General features: G+C 45.5%; 1 protein-coding gene across 1 annotated transcript in view; it reads left to right on the forward strand.

Annotated features, from left to right (window-relative positions):
- The first annotated feature begins 610 nt into the window (after positions 1 to 610).
- clptm1 (CLPTM1 regulator of GABA type A receptor forward trafficking) overlaps positions 611 to 20,006 on the forward strand; it is a 57,702-nt gene continuing 38,306 nt past the window's right edge. The window contains exons 1-2 of the mRNA XM_080218158.1: positions 611 to 740; positions 17,801 to 17,937. Of these exons, the coding sequence (XP_080074284.1) occupies positions 693 to 740; positions 17,801 to 17,937 (185 nt within the window). The 5' untranslated portion in view covers positions 611 to 692. The remainder of the gene's footprint in view (positions 741 to 17,800; positions 17,938 to 20,006) is intronic.

Consider the following 20,006-nt stretch of genomic DNA (forward strand, 5'->3'; position numbering starts at 1 on the left):
TGGCTTACAGCTGCAGCTGGTAGATTATGATACCATTAGCAGGAAGAGTCCTGCTGGGACAGCCGCGACTGCCCAAATAATTTCAGGGAAGGAGATGCCGACGCTGCCAGAAGTGTTGTGGGTCACAACCGGACCGAAAATTATGTCGTGACTGCAGCTGCCAGATGGACTGAGAATCCTGGTTGAATTGGGAGTTTGCATCGTGACCAAAATAGGAAGACCTGCAGTCCTAACCGGAATTGGGAGTTTGCATCGTGATTGATACTGGGCCTCATGATGTATAAAACCCACTTGTATTTGTGTTCAGTGAGAAGCCTGGTAAACCAGTGCTGGGTCCAGGTTTCTTTATTTTGAAATAAAACTTACTGTATTTTGACTCACTAACAGTCTCAGAGGTGTCTTTTACCTACAACAGGTACAGACAATGTGAGCGGAGAGAAGGTTAAGCACAGGTTGAAGAGATGTGTATTGTCTCCAGCCAGGCCAATGAGTGAGATTTTTCAAGTCCAGGCAAGTCATATGAGAGTCAGGTGAGACCATGCTGGCAAGGGAGGCATTTCCGCCTGCGTCAAAGATGGTGGGCGACTATTTCTCACAGGACGCCCGCGAGATTCTCGTATGACCTTCGACCCCCCGTCCCCTTCCTCCACCCCACTCTCTCCAAATCCCGCAGTTAAAGCTGCTGCGGGAAGATGGCGGCGCAGGAAAGCGCGGTGCCGGTGCGGTCGGCAAACGGCGAGGTGAGGAAGCCGGAGATGGGGTGGTGAGGGGTACTGAGGGAGGAAGCCGGGAGGTGGGCTGCCAGGACCGGGGGGGGAGGGAACCCGCTGCCGCCGGGGCGGCTCTTCCAGCGGCCTCGGTTCCTTCCCCACCCCCGGCCGCTGCTCCTGGGGCCCTGGCAGCCGCTGGGTGGCCAGCCTGGCACAGGGAGGCAGGGACAGTGAGATCCCTGGGTGACACACACCCACAGAGAGACATCCCCACCCCCGGAATCTAAATGGTTTTTTTGGGGGGTGGGGGGGTGTCGGAGGATTAGTCTAGTCAGTCCCATCCTTCCAGGGCCCTTCGGCCCGTCAAGCCTGTACTCAACTCTGGTAAAGCATCTTCCTCAGGCCGTGATCCCATATATTTACCCCCTCATCCTTACCTTAACCCGTACATCTTTGGACAGTAAGGGGCAATTTAGCATGGTCAGTCCACCTAACTTGCACATCTTTGGGCATGGGGCAATTTAGTATGACCAATCCATCTAACCTACACATCTTGGACCCTAAGGGGCAATTTAGCATGGCTGATCCACTGAATCCACACATTTTTGGACACCAAGGACTAGTTTAGCATAGCCAATCCACATAACCACATCTTGAGACACTAAGGACCAGTTTAACGTGGCCAATCCATCTAATCTGCACATCTTTGGACAATGTGGGGAAAATATTCTACCAATGTCACCAGGGTACGCAATACAATCAGCCCAGGCATCAGATCCAGCTGGTGGATCTTTCATTCTATTAATAAAATCTGGAATTGAAAGCTAACCTCAGTAACAGCGATTGTGACATCTATCATCAATAGTGAAAGCCCATCTGATTCACTAATGTCCCTTTAGGGAAGAACATCTGCTTTCCTTGCCTTGTCTGCCCTATGTGTGAGTTCCGGCCTACAGCAAATGAGAGTGGCACAGTTAGTACTGCTGCCTTCCAGCATTCGGGACCCAGGTTTGTTTCCGGTCCTGGGTGACTTTGTGGCGTTTGTATATTCTCCCTGTGTCTGTGTGGATATCCTCCCAAATGCCAAAGATGATGTTTGGCCATGCTAAATTACCCTTTAGTGTCAAGGGGATTGGTGGGTTGGGTGCATGGAGTTGAAGGGATAGGGCCTGAGTGGGATTGTTATCAGTGCAGGCTTGGGCTGAATGGCCTCCTGCACTGTAGGGGTTCTATGATAAGTAAATGACTGTGGGCACTGGAAAAACAGAAAATGCTGGAAAATCTCAGCAAGTCTGACTGCATCTGTGAAGAGTGAACAGAACTAACGTTTCAAATGAGGTGAGGGGGGGAGATCTAAAAAGGTTCAGAGGGGCAGTTTTTTCACATTGTGTGGTGAGTGTCTGCAGCAAGCTGCCAGAGATAGTAGTAGAGGCAGGTACAATTTTGACTTTTAAAAAACATTTTGACAGTTACTTGGGTAAGATGCCTATAAAGGAATATGGGCCAAACACAGGCAATTGGGACTAAATGGTTAAAAAAGGGATGGCATGGACAAATTGGGTCAATGGGACTGTTTCCATGCTATAAACCTCTGTGACTCTGAGCATGGATAACCCTTCGCCAGAGTAAATGTGATTGATTCTTAACTGAAATGGTTAAGCAAGCTGCCACGGTGGCTCAGTGATTAGCACTAGTGCATCACAACCTGAGACCTGAGTTCGATTCCCAGCTTGGGTCACCATCTGTGTGGAGTTTGCACATTCTCCCCATGTCTCCGTGGGTTTCCTCCAGGTGCTCTGGTTTCCTTCTGCGGTCTAAAAGACATACTGGTTAGGGTGCATTGATCCAAACTGGCGCCGGGCTGTGGTGACTAGGGGAATTTCACAGTAACTTCATTGCAGTGTTAATGTAAGCCTTACTTGTGACCAATAAATAAACTTTAACTTTCAGTTCAAGGACAATTGGGGATGGGCAATGTGGTTGACTCTTAAATGCTCTCAAGGGAGGGCAGTAAGTGTTGGCCCAGCCTATGATACCCACACCCCATAAATAAATTTTTTAAAAAACTGATCTTGCCAGTAACAGCCATACTTCATTAAAGGATATATGTAATCACGTATAATATATATTTTGTATGTGTGTACGCATATATTTATAGAGCAGGAGACATTTCTGCTGGTTGAAGAGTCTAGGTTTAGGATGGGTCCTAGGCAGAAATACTTGTAGACAGACAACTAAAGTCCTGTAATCTCTAGGGCTGAGGACTAAGTGCTGGAGAATGGGATTAGACTGGGTGGCACAGACACTGCACACAGTGTGGCTTCCTCCTGTGCTGCAATTCTCTTCTAATTTTTCTAAATGTTCTCAACTTCTCAAAAGAGGGAATGTGTGGGGAGGATGTGCATTGCTCCTTCGGAGTGCTGGCATGGACCCAGTGGGCAGAATGGCCTTCTATGCTGTGATGATTCTATCACCTCAGGAGTGAAATTTGGAAAGGGTGGTTGAAGTTTAGGACTCTTGCCCACAATAGTTGCTGGGTCAAATGTTTTTTTTAAATGTGGGCTTAATAGGTTTTTGCAGACCCAAGGGTGTTAAAGGAGGAGAATGTAAGACTTGGGAATAGGCCATTCGGCCCTTCAAGCCTGCTCCACCATTTGGTAAGATTATGTGCTCTGTCTCAATGTTATTGCATCATCTTGTAGAGTTTGGATCCCCTGCAGGGTGACACAATGGTTAGTACTGCTGCCTCTCAGTGCCAGGGACCTGGGTTCGATTCCTGACGGGCACTGTCTGTGTGGTGTCTGTAAGTTCTCCCCATGTCTGCGTGGGTTTCCTCTGAATGCTCTGGTTTCCTCCCACAATCTGGAAGGCGTGCTGGTTAGGTGCACTGACCTGAACAGGTGCCGGAATGTGGCGACTAGGGGAACTTTACAGTAATTTAGTTGTGGTGTTAATGTAGGCCTACTTGTAACTCATAAATAAACTTTATTTCACTTAATGGGAAGGACAAAACCGGTTTCCTGTGGTGCCTCTTGCAAACTTAGCTATGAAGAAGGATTTCAAAAGCTGGGTAACTTTTTTTGGAACAGAGGAGAGCTTTAATTGAGGTGTACCAAGTTTTGAGGTGCTTGGTTAGGAAGACCCTATGGTTAGGAAGACCCTATTTCCCTTAGCAGATTTAAACATTAGTGGTATGATTAGAGGGGAGTTGAGATATTCTTTTCATGCTGAGGGTGTGGGAACAAAAAACAAAGAAACGTACAGTACAGGAACGGGCCCTTTGACCCTCCAAGCCTGCACCGACCATGCTGCCCGACTGAACTAAACCCCCCTATCCTTCAGGAGATCTTATCCCTCTATTCCTATCAGATTCATGTATTTGTCAAGATGCCCCTGAAAAGTCACCATTGTATCTGCTTCCACTGCCTCCCCCACTGACAGCGAGTTCCAGGCACCCACTGCTCTCTGTAGGGAAAAAAAATCTGCCTCCTACATCTCCTTTAAACCTGTGCCCCCTAGCATTTGACTCTTCCACCCTGGGAAAAATCTTCTGACTATCCACTCTGTCCGTGCTCCTCATAATCTTGTAGACTCCTATCAGGTTGACCCCTCAACTTCCATCTTCCCAGTGAGAACAAACCAAGTTTCTTCAACTTCTCCTCATAGCTAATGCCCTCCATACCAGGCAAACCCTGGTAAATCTTTTCTGTACCCTCTCCAAAACCTGCACATCCTTCTGGTAGTGTGACAACCAGAATTGAACATGATATTCCAAGTGCGGCCTATCTAAGGTTCTATAAAGCTGCAACATGACTTGCAAACTTTTAAACTCAGTGCCCCATCCAATGAAGGCAAGCATGCCGTAAGCCTTCTTGACTACCTTCTCCATGTGCACTGCCACTTTCAGTGACCTGTGTACCTGACCCCTCTGCTTATCAATATACTCTTATGAGTTCTGCCATTTACTGTGTATTTTCTATCTGTATTAGACCTTCCAAAAATGCATTACCTTGTTGTACTTAAAAGGATAGTTTTTGAATGAAACGGTTCTTTTCTCCAGCTCTGTAATAAATGTCAACTTAAAACTTTAAAAAACAGCAGCCAAACGTGACCTTGAATTGCCATCCTGTTCGCGGCTATGGATCGAGAGTACAAAAGCAAGATTATTATTTTTCTTGGCATTCCCGACTATGATGGGCCATATGTCCTTTCTGTATAAATTTCTATAATTATGTGAACTTCAGAATGTCTTGAAAGAACTTTGGAAAGAGCTTTAATTGAGATGTACAAAGTTTTGAGGCACCTGGATAGGAAGGCCCTACTTCTCCCAGCAGATTTAAACGTTAGTGGTATAATTAGGAGTTGAGACCACTCTTGAACTGCGACCATTGTTGGAAATACAAGCCCATTTTTGCACATGAAACTGTCATGTTGTTTGTGATATTGGTTGAGGGACAAATATTGACCAGGAGAGTGGGTAGAAGCCCTCTTGCTTAGAGGGAAGTTTTGATTTAACGTTTCATCTCTGATAGTGCAACATTCTTTCTATGCCGGACTGAAATGTCAGCCTAGATATTGAACCTACATCTCTTCTCCAGAACCAGTAGAGGGTCAGAGATCGGACAAGGAAATTCAGGCTGGCAGACGCTTGCTGCCATGATATCAGAACAGTTTATAAGCAACAAAGTTGTATTTAAACAAAGGTAATTGATATCTTTGTTCAGATTATTGTCTGGTCTCTTGAACTTATTCATAGAATCCTAGGTTAAAAAGAGGCCAGTTGGCCCATTGAGCCTAGACCAACTCGTCGAAAGGGCATCTTATCCAGTATCCCCCCCCCACCCCCTGCATACCTTTGGACACCACAGGGTAATGTTGCATGGCTGTGCACCTAACCTGCACATCTTTGGATAGTGGACGGAGACTGGAGCATCCAGAGGAAACCCATGCAGACACGGGGAGGACATGCTGACTCTACACAGACAGCCATCCAATCGAACCCCAGTCCCTGGAGCTATGAGACCGTAGTGCTAACCACAGTGGCACTGTACTGCCCCATTTTTGTATGAATTTTTCTAATATTTGTTGGCAATTACTAATTGCTCTTGAGAAGGTGACGGTAAAGGTGACAGCTGAGTGTCTTGCTCGGTCATTTCCTTGGGCAGTTAAAAGTCAACCACATTGCTGTGGCTCTGGAGACACGTCGACCAGACCGGTAAGGATGGCAGATTTCCTTCCCTAAAGGATGCTTGGTGAACCAGATGGGATTTTACAATAACCCTGTAGTTTTTGTGCTGACGAGCTTATGATTAACTAATGAATTTCAATATAGCTCAATGTGAGGTGTCACAACTTGCCAAAGAAAATAAGGAGGTTGCGTATTATTTAGAAAATAAGTGTTTAAATGGGAGCAAAGTGATCAGGGAGTGCAAATATACAGATTGCTAAAAATAACAACAAAGGTCAGTCAGACCATAACAAAAAACAGCCACTGGTGATTATTTCAGAGGGATAGAATTGCAAACTGAAGAATGCCAAACTTGTATTGAATTTTGGTTAGACCATGCTTGGAGTACGGAGTAGAATTCTGGTTGCATTATCATAGAGAGAGGCACCGGAATGTGTGGGGAGAAAAAAGATTTAAAAGGATGGTACGTTTCCTCTTATGGGAAGACCATAATGTCAATATAAACTAGTCCTCAAGGAATCCAATCGGGAATTCAGAAGAAACTTGTTTGTTCAGAGAGTGGTAAGAATGTGGAACTAGCTCCCACAGGGAGTGGTTGGAATGGATAGTATTTAAGGGAAGGCTTGATTAGTGTGCAGGGTTATGATGACAGAATTAGATGAAGTAACATGAGTGATTAACTCGGATGCTACCAGGGCTTGATGGTTTGAGTTATAAGGAGAGGTGGGATGGACTGGGACTTTTTTCCTCTGAAGAGTAGAAGGCTTAGGGGTGATCTTATGGAGGCCTATAAAACAATGAGGGGCATAGATCACCTTGATAGTCAACATCTTTTCTCAAAGGTATGGGAGTCTAAAACTAGAGAGCATAGGTTCAAGATGAGAGGGGATAAATACAAGAGGGTCCAGAGGGACAATTTTTTCACACAGGGTGGTGAGTGCCTGGAACGAGCTGCCAGAGGTAGCACTAGAGGCGGGTACAATATTGTCTTTTTGTGTAGGGATATGGGCCAAACACGGGCAATTGAGACTAGATTGTTAATTTTAAAACAAAAAGGGTGACTTGGACAAGTTGGGCCGAAGAGCCTGTTTCCATGCTGTAAACTTCTATGACGAGCGTTAATGCTAGCATGAATTGGTTGGGCAGAATGGCCTGTCTTTGTGCTATCCTATGCAGTTCTATTGAATCCACACCCACCAGCCTCCAAGTCAACATGTTCTAAATCTCAGTCATTCTCTGCATAAACAGATTTTTCTTCATGTCCTTTCTGGTTGTTTTCCTAAATGGGGAGGTGATGGCCTAGTGGTATTATCACTTGACTATTAATCCAGAAACTCAGCGAATGTTCTGGAGGCCTGAGTTCGAATCCCACCATGTCAGATGGTGGAATTTGAATAAAAAAAAATCCGGAATTAAGAATCTACTGATGACCATGAAACCATTGTGGATTGCCATTAAAAACCCATCTGGTTCACTAATGTCCTTCAGAAAAGGAAATCTGCCGTCCTTACCCGGTCTGGCCTATATGTGACTCCAGAGCCACAGCAATGTGTTTGACTCTCAACTGCTCTCTGACCAAGGGCAACTAGGGATGGGCAATAAATGCTGGCCGGCCAGCAACGTCCATGTCCCACAGATGAATAAATAGAATGGTTTAAATCTAGAGGGCCTGCTAATTATCAACCATTGGAGATGGTTTATCTTTATTTAAATCTGTGGCAGCTGCCAGAAAAACTGAAGGCCAGCTGGGATGTTTGAAATATTTGCAGTGGGCTGCAGGGGTGTGGGGGGTGTGTTTGGTGGGTGGGTGAAGAGACTGGGTTTGCTGGAGGTTGGGGAAGAGTTGTTGAAGCAGGAAAGTGGACGAGGTCGGTTGGAGAGGTGTGGGGAATGGTGTCTTCTTTAAACATTTTTTAAAAAAACAGTTTATTCATTAGTGTCACAAGTAGGCTTACATTAACACTGCAGTGAATTTACTGTGAAATTCCCCTAGTTGTTACACTCCGGCACCTGTTCAGATACGCTGAGGGAGTGTTTAGCCTGGCCAATGCACCTAACTAGTGGAAGGAAACCGGAGCATCCGGAGGAAACCCACACAGACACGGGGAGAACGTGCAAACTCCACACTGACCCAAACCAGGAATCGAACCCGGGTCTCTGGTACTGTGAGGCAGCAGTGCTAACCACTGTGCCATCCCTCTGGCAGGCTTGATGCACACGCCCAATGATGGCAAATCAGAGTGTATTTCATGACAAGAGAAATAAAGGTGTACATAGGCATAGGGAGGGGGGAGGGTCATGTAGCAGAAGCCCCCAACCTCTCAGAATTTAAAGCAACCTGCCTGAGCTCCTCTTGGCTGCCTTTGCTTGAAGGAGAGCATCCCAGTTTCTGGAGTTAATCCCTGCAACTAATCTGGAGTCATTGTAGTAAATCTCTTCCATACTCTTACCAAACACTTCGGGCCCTTCCTAAAGTGAGACCCAGAACTGGGCATGCACACTTCAGCTTGAACCTGAGCTAATGTTTTTAGACTAAGTCAGTTAGGATTGTATTCACTGGAGTTCAGAAGAGTGAGAGGGGATCTCACGGAAACTTAAAGTTCTAACAGAGTAGATTCTGAAAGAATGTTCCTGATTGTGGGAAAGTCCAGAACTAGGGGGTCATAGTTTGAGGATAAGGGGTAAATCATTTAGGACTGGGTAGGACTGTGGGTGGCACAGTGGTTAGCGCTGCTGCCTCACTGCGCCAGGGACACGGGGTTGATTCCTGGCTTGGGTGACTGTCTGGAGTTTGCACATTCTTCCTGTGTCTGCGTGGGTTTCCTCCGGGCGCTCTGATTTCCTCCCACAAAATCCGAAAGATGTGCTAGTTAGGTGGATTGCCTGTGCTAAATTGCCCCTTGGTGTTGGAGAATTAGCAGGGTAAAGGGTGGGGTTTAGGGGGCGAGGGCTTGGATTGGATTGTTCAGTGTGGGTCAAACTTCCTCGTTCTGCACTGTAGGGATTCTGCAATTTTATTCTGATTCTATGAAATTTTGTTGCCTGAAGAGTGGCGATTGTGGAATTCGCTATCACAGGAAGTAACGGGGCTAAAATGTGTGATTTCAAGAAGAAATTAGATATAGCTCTTGGGACAATTGTGGGGGGGATGGAAGGAACCAGGATATTGAATTTGATGAAGAGCTATGATCAGACAGAATGATGGAGCTGGCTTGAAGTGCTGAATGGCCTAATCCTGCTTCTGTTTTCTATGTTTATGTAGGTTTAGCACAACCTTCGTGCTTTTGTACTCGTATCTAATAAAATGCAGGATTTAATATGCCTTAACTGTTTTGTTAACCTGCCAAAACTCCTTTAAAGATTTGTGTGTCCTCAGTCAATGCACCACCTTTAATATTGTACTTTTAATGTGTTTTGTCTGCCCTTGTCCTTCCTACCAGAATGCATCGCCTCACACCAGCCTACCTGTATCCTCTTAAGTCTGTCACCAATTTCCTCACTTTCCTGTGCTTTCAGGTTTTGTGCCATCTACTAGTTGCTCCCTATACCCAACCTATTCTTTAATATACCTCAAATAAATAGCAGAGGCCTGTGTGTTGAAACCTGGGGGTTGGGGGGGTGGTGGGGGAGGGGGGCATCAGTTTGATTTGATTTATTGTTGTCATGTGTATTGGGATACAGTGGAAAGTGTTATTTCTTGCGCATGATATAGGCAAAGTATACTGTTCATGGAGTACATAGAGGAGAAAAGGATGGGGTGGAGGATGTAGTGTTGCAATTATAGGTAGGATGAAAAGAAAGATGAGCTTAATATATGATAGGTTCATTCAAAATTCTGATGGCAGCAGGAATGAAGCTGTTCTCAAGTTGGTTGCTACGTGTTCTCAGACTTTGATATCTTTTTCCAGATGAAAATACCTCACTTTTTAGCTCCCTCCAGTCAGAACAAAGAGCTATTCACCATTCTGACGTTGTGTATTGGTGATGCATTGTTCAGCTGTTGTATGTTTTGGTTAGAACAAAGAATCCCTACATTGTAGAAGGAAGCAATTTGGCCCATCAAGTTTGCACTGATTTGGGCCCTATTCTCGTAACCCCACGTATTTACCCTGCTAATCCCCCTGACACTATGGCCAATCAATCTAACCCACACGTCTTTGGACTGTGGGAGGAAGCTGGAGCACCCGGAGGAAACCCATGCAGACACGGGGAGAACATGCAAACTTGGTTTGTTTTTACTGGAACGACAGAGGGTGACGGGTGACCTGATAGAAGGTTACAAGATTACAAGGGGCATGGACAGAGTGGATATTCAGAAGCTCTCTTCCCAGGGTGGAAGAGTCAGTTACTAGGGGCATAGGTTTAAGGTGTGAGGGGCAAGGTTTGAAGCAGATGTACGGGGCAAGGTTTGAAGCAGATGTACAGGGCAAGTTTTTACAGAGGGTGATGGGTGCTTGGAACTTGCTGCCAGGGGAGGTAGTGGAAGCAGATACGATAGTGACTTTTAAGGGGTGTCTTGACAAATTTACCAATAGGATGGGAATGGAGGGATATGGTCCCCAGAAGGGTAGGGGGGTTTTAGTTCTGATGGGCAGCATGGTCGATGCAGGCTTAAAGGGCCTGTTCCTGTGCTGTAATTTTCTTTGTTCTTTGTTCCACACAGACAGTGACCCGAGGCTGGAATTGAACCCGGGTCCCTGGTGCTATGAGGCAGCGGTGCTAACCATTGTGTCACCGTGCTGTGGTTAGTAAAACTCTTGTCTGGTTTTTGGCCTGGACTCATGTCCTACTGATCAGACCGTTGCTGCAGGGAGGGCTTGTCAGCTGGAGAAGTGGAGGCTGAATAATACTCCTGTTACTTGCAGGGTAGTTGCTGGTGGCATCCTAATTCAGTGGGCTGAAGGGGATATGTGGATGTTACAGCTGGCCTGGAGACCGGTTAATGGTCTGCGTGGCTCATGAGCGGAGAGAGGTTGCCTCCAAGAAGTAAGTTGCTCCTTTTGTGCCAAGCATGTTCTTTCTGTCTGAGCACCTCCAAGATGTCTGAAAGCTGTGGAACTTATCAATCCAGTCTATCCTCTTCCAGAAATCTGTGGCTTTTTCATGTTCAAATTTGAGCGTGCCAGATTACTTGCCGATTTTCCCTCTTCTTCTTCTCTCTTTCTCTCTCCAAACGTGTTTCGTGATCGCAGCGTGAGCTCCCAAACCTTCATCTTGAACTAAAGCCCGTGAGAACCAGCCCATTGCATTGCCCAAGTGGTGACTGTACCCCACTCCTGTCCCCAGGGTTACACTGTTAAGCCTGCCTTTGGCCATTTACACGCAGCTTGATGAGTTCCTGGAATAGCTGTGCAGACCCCAGATTTTGGGGGATGCCCCTCTCCCCACTCCCTTCTGCCATTTTACATCTGCCAAGACTATTGCCCTCCGCCCAGGCAACGTTCCCCCACTTTTATTTGTTAGTCACCAAGTAAAGCTTACATTAACACTGCAATGAAATTACTGTGAAAATCTAGTCGCCACAGTCCGGCCCCTGTTCGGGCCAATGCACCCGAACCAGCATGTCTTTCAGACCGTGGGAGGAAACTGGAGCACCTGGAGGAAATTCACGCAGACGTGGGGAGAACGTGCAAAGCTTCATTTCCACTCCACTTCGAGAAGTGTTGCCCATGCTTTGTCATGCTGAAGATTGATTTCTTGAACTTGCTCCTCAACTTTCCTCATTTTCTAGACTTGGTGAATCCAGAGCTGTGACATTTTAACAATCTTCTTAATCTGAGCAAGTGTCAAGAGCTGCATCTTCCTACATTACAAAGTACAAATACGTTTTTAAAAAATGCTTCATAGGTTTTGAAGCAGCCAGCATAATTAAGGACCTCATGCACCCCAGACTTCTCTATTCCGCCTTCCATCAGGAAAAAGTTTGAGGTCACGTACGAATCAGCTTCTTTCCTTCGGTCGTCAAACTTTTGAATAGACCAACCTCTCATTAATTTGATCTTTCTCTACATCCTAACTGTGACTGTAACACTACATTCTGCACTGTCTTGTTTCCTTCTGTATGAACAGTATACTTCGTCTGTGTAATGCGCAAGAAATAATACTTTTCACTAATACAAGACACAATGCTAAATCAAATCAAAGAGATTTGAGATATTCCAAGGCTGTGAAAGGCACTGTTTAAATGCATATTATTCTGACCCAGTTTCTCTGTGTGTTTTTCCCCCTCTAAACAGTGTTGTTTTGGGGACATCTCTTCTAGACTGCCTTCAAAGGCTTCTGAAAGGGCAAGTGGGTTCAGGCTAGCCAAGGAGCTATGTTTTAAGGAGGAGGAGAGAGGATGTAGAGATTTAGGGAGGGAATTCCAGAGCTTTAGGCCTTGGCAGCTGAAAGCACAGACACTGGTGTGATGAAAGTGTGGCGTGTACTGGAGGTCATGGCTGGAGGAAGAGACAGAGCTCCTGGCAAGATGCATGTAAAGGTTATAGAAGTAGGGAAGGGGAAGGCTATGTACACAAAAAAGCTGTTGGTGCACTGGCAGCCAGTGTGGATCCATGCATGCAGAGCTGATAGGTGAACAGGACTTAGTGCGAGTTAGGAAATGGGTGACAGAGGTTTGGGTGTGCTTGACTTAATTGTGAAAGAATGATGGGAGGTTTGCCTGGAGACCATTGGATCAGACAAGTGTAAAGGGAGCATGAGGGTGTCAACACGCGATTGGATCAGATGTCCAGAAATCATTAGTCATTCACAGGCCTGACTGGGTTGGCACAGCGATGGCACGGGTAGCGTGGTGATTAGCACTTCTGCCTCTCACTGCAAGGGACCTGGGTTCGTTTTCAGTCTTGGGTGACTGTGTGGGGTTTGCACATTCTCCCTGCATCTGCATGGGTTTCCTCCGGATGCTCCAGTTTCCTCCCACAATCCGAAAGCGTGCAGGTTAGGTGCATTGGCCATGCTAAATTCTCCCTCAATGTACCCGAACAGGCACTGGAATGTGACTTCATTAAAATGTAAGTCTGCTTGTGACTAATAAAATAAAGTGACTAATAAAATAAAGAAACTAAATAAATAATAAATCAGCTCTTATCAAATCCTTTTATTATCTTAAAGACTTCCATCGGGTCACCCTTCATGTTTCTTCTTCCCATTTTCTAATGGAAAAAAAGCATAACCATCTGTGACGGGAATGCTCTGCCTTTACAGGAATTTGCATTGATTTATTTAAAAATCCATCTACAGGATTCTGAATTCTCACGCTGGTGTCTTGTGTTTTTGATTAGTACCACCAGAATGAACCTGGGTGCTGAAGTATGAGGATAGGTTGTCCAGTTGTGTCTGAACTTGTAGCAGTGATCTAATCACTAGCGTTTAGAATGGATTTGATAGGGTCGCTATGGGGGAAATCTTCTTCCCTGTGGGAGAAATTAAATGTATATATTTTCCTGCCCCATTATGCTGTTTGAGTCATTTGGTGGAACAGGAAATTTAAGCAGGAGGCCAAAAAATGGGAATCACCCAAGCCAATTTTTTGATGTGATAAGCGATGTGTATTGTTATTTGCGTACGTTAAGTGAGCCCAGGATGCGATCAACCGGGCTTACTTGGATTTCCGAATTCCTGGTGTATATTCCCACTGGCAGGGATCACAGGTAGTCCCCAGTAATCAGGACCTGGTGTGATGGCCCAGCTGGTGGAACTAAAGGCCATTGAGACCCCTGGGAGGTTGGGAGGAGCTCTGCCCACCAGGCACCCAGCACTGCCAGCCTGGCACCCTGACAGTGCCCATCATGTCCTCCCAAGGGGTTGAAGCCTTGGGGTGGGGCCTTAAGGGCAGTGCCAGATGGGAGTGGAAACAGACCCAGTGGAAGGGGAGGAATGGGGGGAGAGCTGCAGGGGGGCTGATCAGGGCTTGTGATGTTCATGGGGTTGGGGGCATGTCACTGAGCTCGCAGTATGCCAGGAACCCAGGTTCAATTCCTGGCTTGGGTCACTGTCTGTGCGGAGCCTGCATGTTCTCTCCATGTCTGAAAGGGTTTCCTCCAGGTGCTCTGGGTTCATCCCACAGTCCGGAAGATGTGTTGGTTAGGTGCATTGGCTGCGCTAAATTCTCCCCCGGTTTGTTTGAACAGACGTAGGAGTGTGGCAACTAGGGGATTTTCATAATAACTTCATTGTGGTGTTAATGTAAGCCTTCTTCTGACACTAAAATAAAATTTACTGGGAGATTGATGCATGCCCAATGGTCCCCTGAGCAGCCTGCTGCCGGCCTGTCAAGCGGGTTTAGGTCTCGCCACCCCACCTCCCCAAAATACTGGCATGAATCACCTGGCTTTCTGCATTGCATACAGTGTCATAAATTCATTCAACAATGCCCACTTAATGCCTGGGTGGGAAAATGGGAGGTTTTCTGCCTGTTGGGCGCTTAGATTTTTTGGGGGGAAAATCGCGTCCATAACCTTAAACCTAGAACTCGGCCAAGGAGGCAGGAGCCTTCAACAGCTGATGGGTTATTCTGAATGAAGCGATGTTGGATCGAGGCTTGCCTAGTTATTGTGTGTAAGTATATTGTAAATGTCATCTTGTCCTGTGGAATTATTCTAATTGAGGAAGTAGGGTGTTGCAAAGCTGATTATTGCAAAGAAGCTAAGCAGAGCACATCTAGATGTGATGGAGGGAGAGTGAGTGCAGGAGAGCAATGGGCTGGAAAATCTTTCCATTTGACTTTTCTTGCGTTAAGACAAAACTGGTACCTTTAAATCACCACCCACATGTCTGATTTTTGCAAATATGTAGACTTGAAACCAGTCACTTCTGTAACTGATCCATTGCCAATGTTGGTTTCATATGAATATCTCCCTACTCTTTATCCGGTTCCTTTCTTTCTCATGCTTAGAGCTTCCTCTTTTATACAGCAATTTTCTTCACTTCAATTATGTCTTTTGGGGGGCGGGGGGTGGGGAGGGAGTGGCGACGACAAGTTCCACATACCAACCCCTGTCTGGGCAAAGCAGTTTCTCCTGAATCACTGCTGGATGTATTAACAGTGTCATTTGTGACACTCATTCTGGTCTCGCCTGCAAGGTTCCCCTCTCTACACCTACTCAAAACCTCAAGTGGGCAGCTGGTACAGTGGTTAGCACTGCTGCCTCACAGCATCAGGGACACCGATTCGATTCCTGCCTTGGGTGACTGACTGTGTGGCGTTTATATATTCACCCCATGTCTGCATGGGTTTCCTCTGGGTACTCCGGTTTCCTCCCACACGCCAAAGATGTGCGGGTTAGGTGGATTGATCATGCTAAATTGTCCCCTTAGTGTCGGGGGTTAGTCGGGGAAATAAGTAGGGTTATAGGGATTGGGGCCTGGGTGGGATTGTGATTTGTGCAGATTCAATGGGCCGAGTGGCCTTTTTCTGCACTGTATGGATTCTAAGTTGCTTCTCATTCCCAGCCTGTTCGTTCTTCCCTGATATAATTGCTCTGTTCTGTTTTACTGTATATGGAGATGTACAGAGTTCCTGCAGACAATTTTAATTCCCCTTGTCTTTATTCCCTGGTGGTTATTATTCTGGCATATCCAGGCTGGTGCACTGTTAGGAATGGGTTAACAGAACTTCCAATTAAGTTCTAATTTGACGTCAGTTGTTCAGTACAAGTCACTGATATGTAAAGGGGCTACAGATGGCACTGGGTGTTGGGAAGAATTGTATGTGGAATTGGATCAAAAAAAAAGGTAATTTATGAAGAAGCAGAACTCGTGTTTCTTGCAACCTAGAGGCTCAAGCATGCTGTGCCGTTAGTTTACAGTGAAATGACGCAGCAGATGCAAGTTATCACGGCTCTGAAGTGATGATTTTGGTGAGAAGAGTGAGGTGGCACAGTGGTTAGCATGGTGCATCACAGCTCGAGGGACACAGGTTCGATTCTGGCCTTGGGTGACTGTCTGGTGTCATTCTTCCCGTGTCTGCGTGTGTTTCCTCTGGGTGCTCCGGTTTCCTTGCACAGTCCAGAAATGTGTGGGTTAGGGAGATTAGCCATTCTGAATTGCCCCCTTAGTGTCTCAGGCTGTGTAGGTTAGTTGGTGTTAGCCATGGTAAATGTGTGGGATCACAGAGATAGGGCCAGGGAGAGGGTCTGGAAAGATACTGTATCAGAGTTGGTGCTGACTCAATGCTGAATGTAAGGATTCTCTGAGTAGATAGAAAGTGGTGCAGGATGGGTGTTGGGGGTAGTGGGGAAGGGAGTGGGTGAGGAGGATGTGGTAAGAATGCAAATTTTTGGGTGCTGTTACATAAATCATACAATGTCCTTATCTTATGCACAGAGGTATAGATTAGCAAAGCAAGGAAACTGTCTTAATCTTTATAAATCATTGGTTTGACTCCACTCAATAGTGTGATCAAGTTTGGGCACCGTACCTTAAGGAGGATGCCAAGGATGTGAAAGTGATTTAGTGTTGCTGAAAATTAAAGATGTGCTATCAAAGCTTTTTGCTTTGCACTCATCAGGAGAGCTATGCCAGATAAACCAACAATACAGGAAACCGTTTTTACTGCACGTAAAGTGGGTGCTAATTGGTTGGCACGTTGCCAAGGACGTGGCCACACAATTGAACCTTTTCCAACTAAACAAAAGCTTTGGGGACCTGCCATTCCCTGGTTCATTCCTCATGGCAATGCCTTGATCAATTAATCGACCTGCCTGGTTTAACTTTGAAACAAAAGCTTGGCAGTTAACTGTTCCCTGCAGCAGTCTCCTTGGCAATGCCCACTTATACTCAAACAGGAACCGGAGTGTAGTGACTCGGAGATTTTCACAATAACTTCCTAATAGTGTTAATGTAAGCCTACTTGTGACACTAATAAAACAAAAGTAAATAATATTGTTCTGAATGGGTATGGACGAACCAATAAATAAATGAAGAGAAGAAACTTCTCTATAAACGAGATTTTTATTTTAAAAGCGCTTCCAAAATTTCGGGGTTCTCTGAGTCTCTTGCGATTTTTAAAAATTCATTCACAGGATGTGCGCATTGCTGGCTGGGCCAGCGTTGTCCATTCTTTACTGCTCCCAATTTCAGAGGGAATTTGAGAGTCAACCACATTGCTGTGGCTCTGGAGTCACATATAGGCCAGACCAAGTAAGGACAATAGGTTTCCTTCTCTAAAGGGGCATTAGTGAACCAGATAGGTTTTTATGACTATCAACAATGGATTCTTGGTCATCCATAGATTCTTAGTTCCAGATTTGTGTTTATTGAATTTGTATTCCACCATTTGCTGTGGAGAGATTCGAACCCAGATCCCCAGAGTATTACACTGGGTCTCTGGATTGCTAGTCCGGTGACAATACCACTATGCCACTGCCTCCTCTTGAAGTATAATCACGTGTAGTAAAAGAAGCAGCTGATTTTTAAAAAGCAAACTCTCACGAACAGCAGTGAAATATGCGACCAAATTGTTTGTCTGAGTTGTTGGTTGAAGGAGAAAGGCTGACCAGGCTACTGGGGAGAACTTCCCGTCTTTTACATCCATCCAAGAGGGTAAAAAGGGACCTTGGTTTAAGATCTCACCTATCATCCATGACCCCTCCAGCAGGGCTAAAAAGAGACACGCTGTCAAAACTCTTCATCTTGCACTCACCAGGATAGCTGCACAAGATAAGTCAGCAGTTAACTCAGCAGCAATTTATACTCGTGAGAAGAGTGTGCTGAATGGCATAAGAGTCCAGATTTGGTGCTCAAGTCTTTGGAGTGTGACTCGAACCCACAAGTGTTAACCAACTGAGCCAGAACAGAAAATGGCTGCTCCAGTGATGTGAACAATCTTCACTGTCGATTTCTGTCCCTCTTGGTTGAAGGTCATCCCATTCCTATCACCTGTCTCTTTTGCATTCTGCAGGTCAGCAGTGAGCTGGTCGCTGATGGGCAGGTCCAAGTATCGGAAGGTAATCAGGTCGAAGCACACCCACCGCAGCAGCAACAACAGCAGCAGCAACCCCCTAATGCTTGGCAAGTGATAAAAGGGGTTTTATTCAGGTAAGGACTGCTTCAGAAATATTAGCACCATTGAACGGACAGCATGACAAATCAATCGAGCCAGCAGGGCTTTGTTCTAGTTGTGGATGTGTTTTAATTTATTAGTCACAAGTAAGACTTGCATTAACGCTAATGAGGTTACTGTGCAATTCCCTAGTTGTCACACCCGGTTCTTGTCAATGCAGCTAACCAGCACATCTTTTAGATTGTGGGAGCTTGTAAAATGGAAACTTGCCCACAACTAAGGGGCAAAACCTTGAAATTAAAGCTAACCCTTTCAGAGATTATTTCATGAAGCACTTTTTTACACAGGAGTAATGGGAATCTGGATCATTTTTCTAAAAAGCTGTGGAAATCGCATACAAAATAGGCTACTCAGCCCTTTGAGCTTGCTCTACCATTCAAGTAGATCATGGCTGATCAGATTGTAACCTTCCTTTACTGCTGAGTAGATGCAGGGAGGATGTTCCCGATGATGGGGGAGTCCAGAACTGGGGTCACAATCCGAGAATTCGGGTAGACTTTAGGATGGTGATGAGGAGGCATTCCTTCACCCAAAGAGTGGTGACCCTGTGGAATTCATTATCACAGGAAGTAGTTGATGCTAAAACATTGAATGTATTCAAGAGGGGGCTAGATATAGCACTTAGTCTCTGAGTCAGAGATTTACAGCATGGAAGTAGGCCCTTTGGCCCACCTTGTCCATGCTGCCCTTTTTTTTTTAAAAACCCCTAAGCTAGACCCAGTTGCTCACATCCTTTTATACTTGGGGCAAATGGGATCAAAGATTATGGGGAGAAAGCAGGATTAGGCTATTCAGTTGAATGATTATAATGAATGGCGGGAGTAGGCTCGAAGGGCCACATGGCTCCTGCTCCTACCGTCTATGTTTCAGGCCTGTATTCTGGCATTCCTCTGATAACCTCTCAAGCCTTAGAATCACAGGAACCCGCAGTGCAGAAGGGGGTCATTTGGCCCATCAAATCTGCACCAACTACAATCCCACCCCAGGCCCTTGTTAATCAAGAATCTATCTAGCTCTGCCTTAAAACTATTCAAAGACTGTACTTCCACTGCCTTTTGAAGAGAGATCCAAAGGCTCTTAACCCTCTAATTCTAGATTCTGTGACAAGTGGAAACTTCCTTTCTGCATCCACCCTGTCAGGTTTCAGTCAAGTCTCCTCTTGCTTTTTTAAATTCTGTGGGTACAAACCAACCTATTTTCGTAAGACAATCCGCCATCCTCTGAGCTGCTTCTAACACATTTACGTCCTTCCTTGAATAAGGAGACCAATACTGTGTACAGTACTCCAGATATGGTCTTACCAACGCCCTGTACAACTGAAACAACCTCTCCACTTTTAAAATCAATTCATAGGCACATATAGTAACATAAAAGATAGGAGCGGGAGGAAGCCATTCAGTCCTCCATGCCTGCTGTGCCATTCGTCACAATCATGGCTGATTGCCCAGATCAATAGCCTATAGAATCTACAGTACAGAAGGAGGCCATTTGGCCCATTGAGCCTGACAACAGTTCCGACCAGGTCCTATCCCCGTAACTCCACTTATTTACTCCACCTCCTCTCTCTGACACCAAGGGGCAATTTACCAATATTCCCCTCACAATAAATGATAACATTCTCTTAGCCTTCCTGATGACTTGTACCTGTAAAACCAATCTTGTGATTCATGTACTAGGACACTCGGATCCCTCTGAATCTTGGAGCTCTGTAATCTCTCATTATTTAGATAATAAGCTCTTTTATTCTTCCTGCCAAAATGAAGAATTGTACTCCGTGTGCCAGATTTTTGCTGCCTCACTTAACCTATCTGTGTTGCTTTGTAGCTACTTTGAGTCTTCACAATTTATTTTTATACCTATCTTTGTGTTATCGGCAGACTTAATAAATATACCTTCAGTCCCTTCGTCCAAGTCATTTGTATAAAATGTAAAAAGTTGAGTCCCCAGGACTGATCTCTGTGATATACTGCTCACCACATCCTGCTGAGCATAAAAAGACCCATTTACACAAATTCTCCTGCTCAAGTGAACATTTTGCAACTGT

This window comes from Carcharhinus amblyrhynchos, unplaced genomic scaffold, assembly GCF_965287045.1.
Source record: "Carcharhinus amblyrhynchos unplaced genomic scaffold, sCarAmb.v2.hapA scaffold_37, whole genome shotgun sequence".
In the NCBI taxonomy this organism is placed as follows: Eukaryota; Metazoa; Chordata; class Chondrichthyes; order Carcharhiniformes; family Carcharhinidae; genus Carcharhinus; species Carcharhinus amblyrhynchos.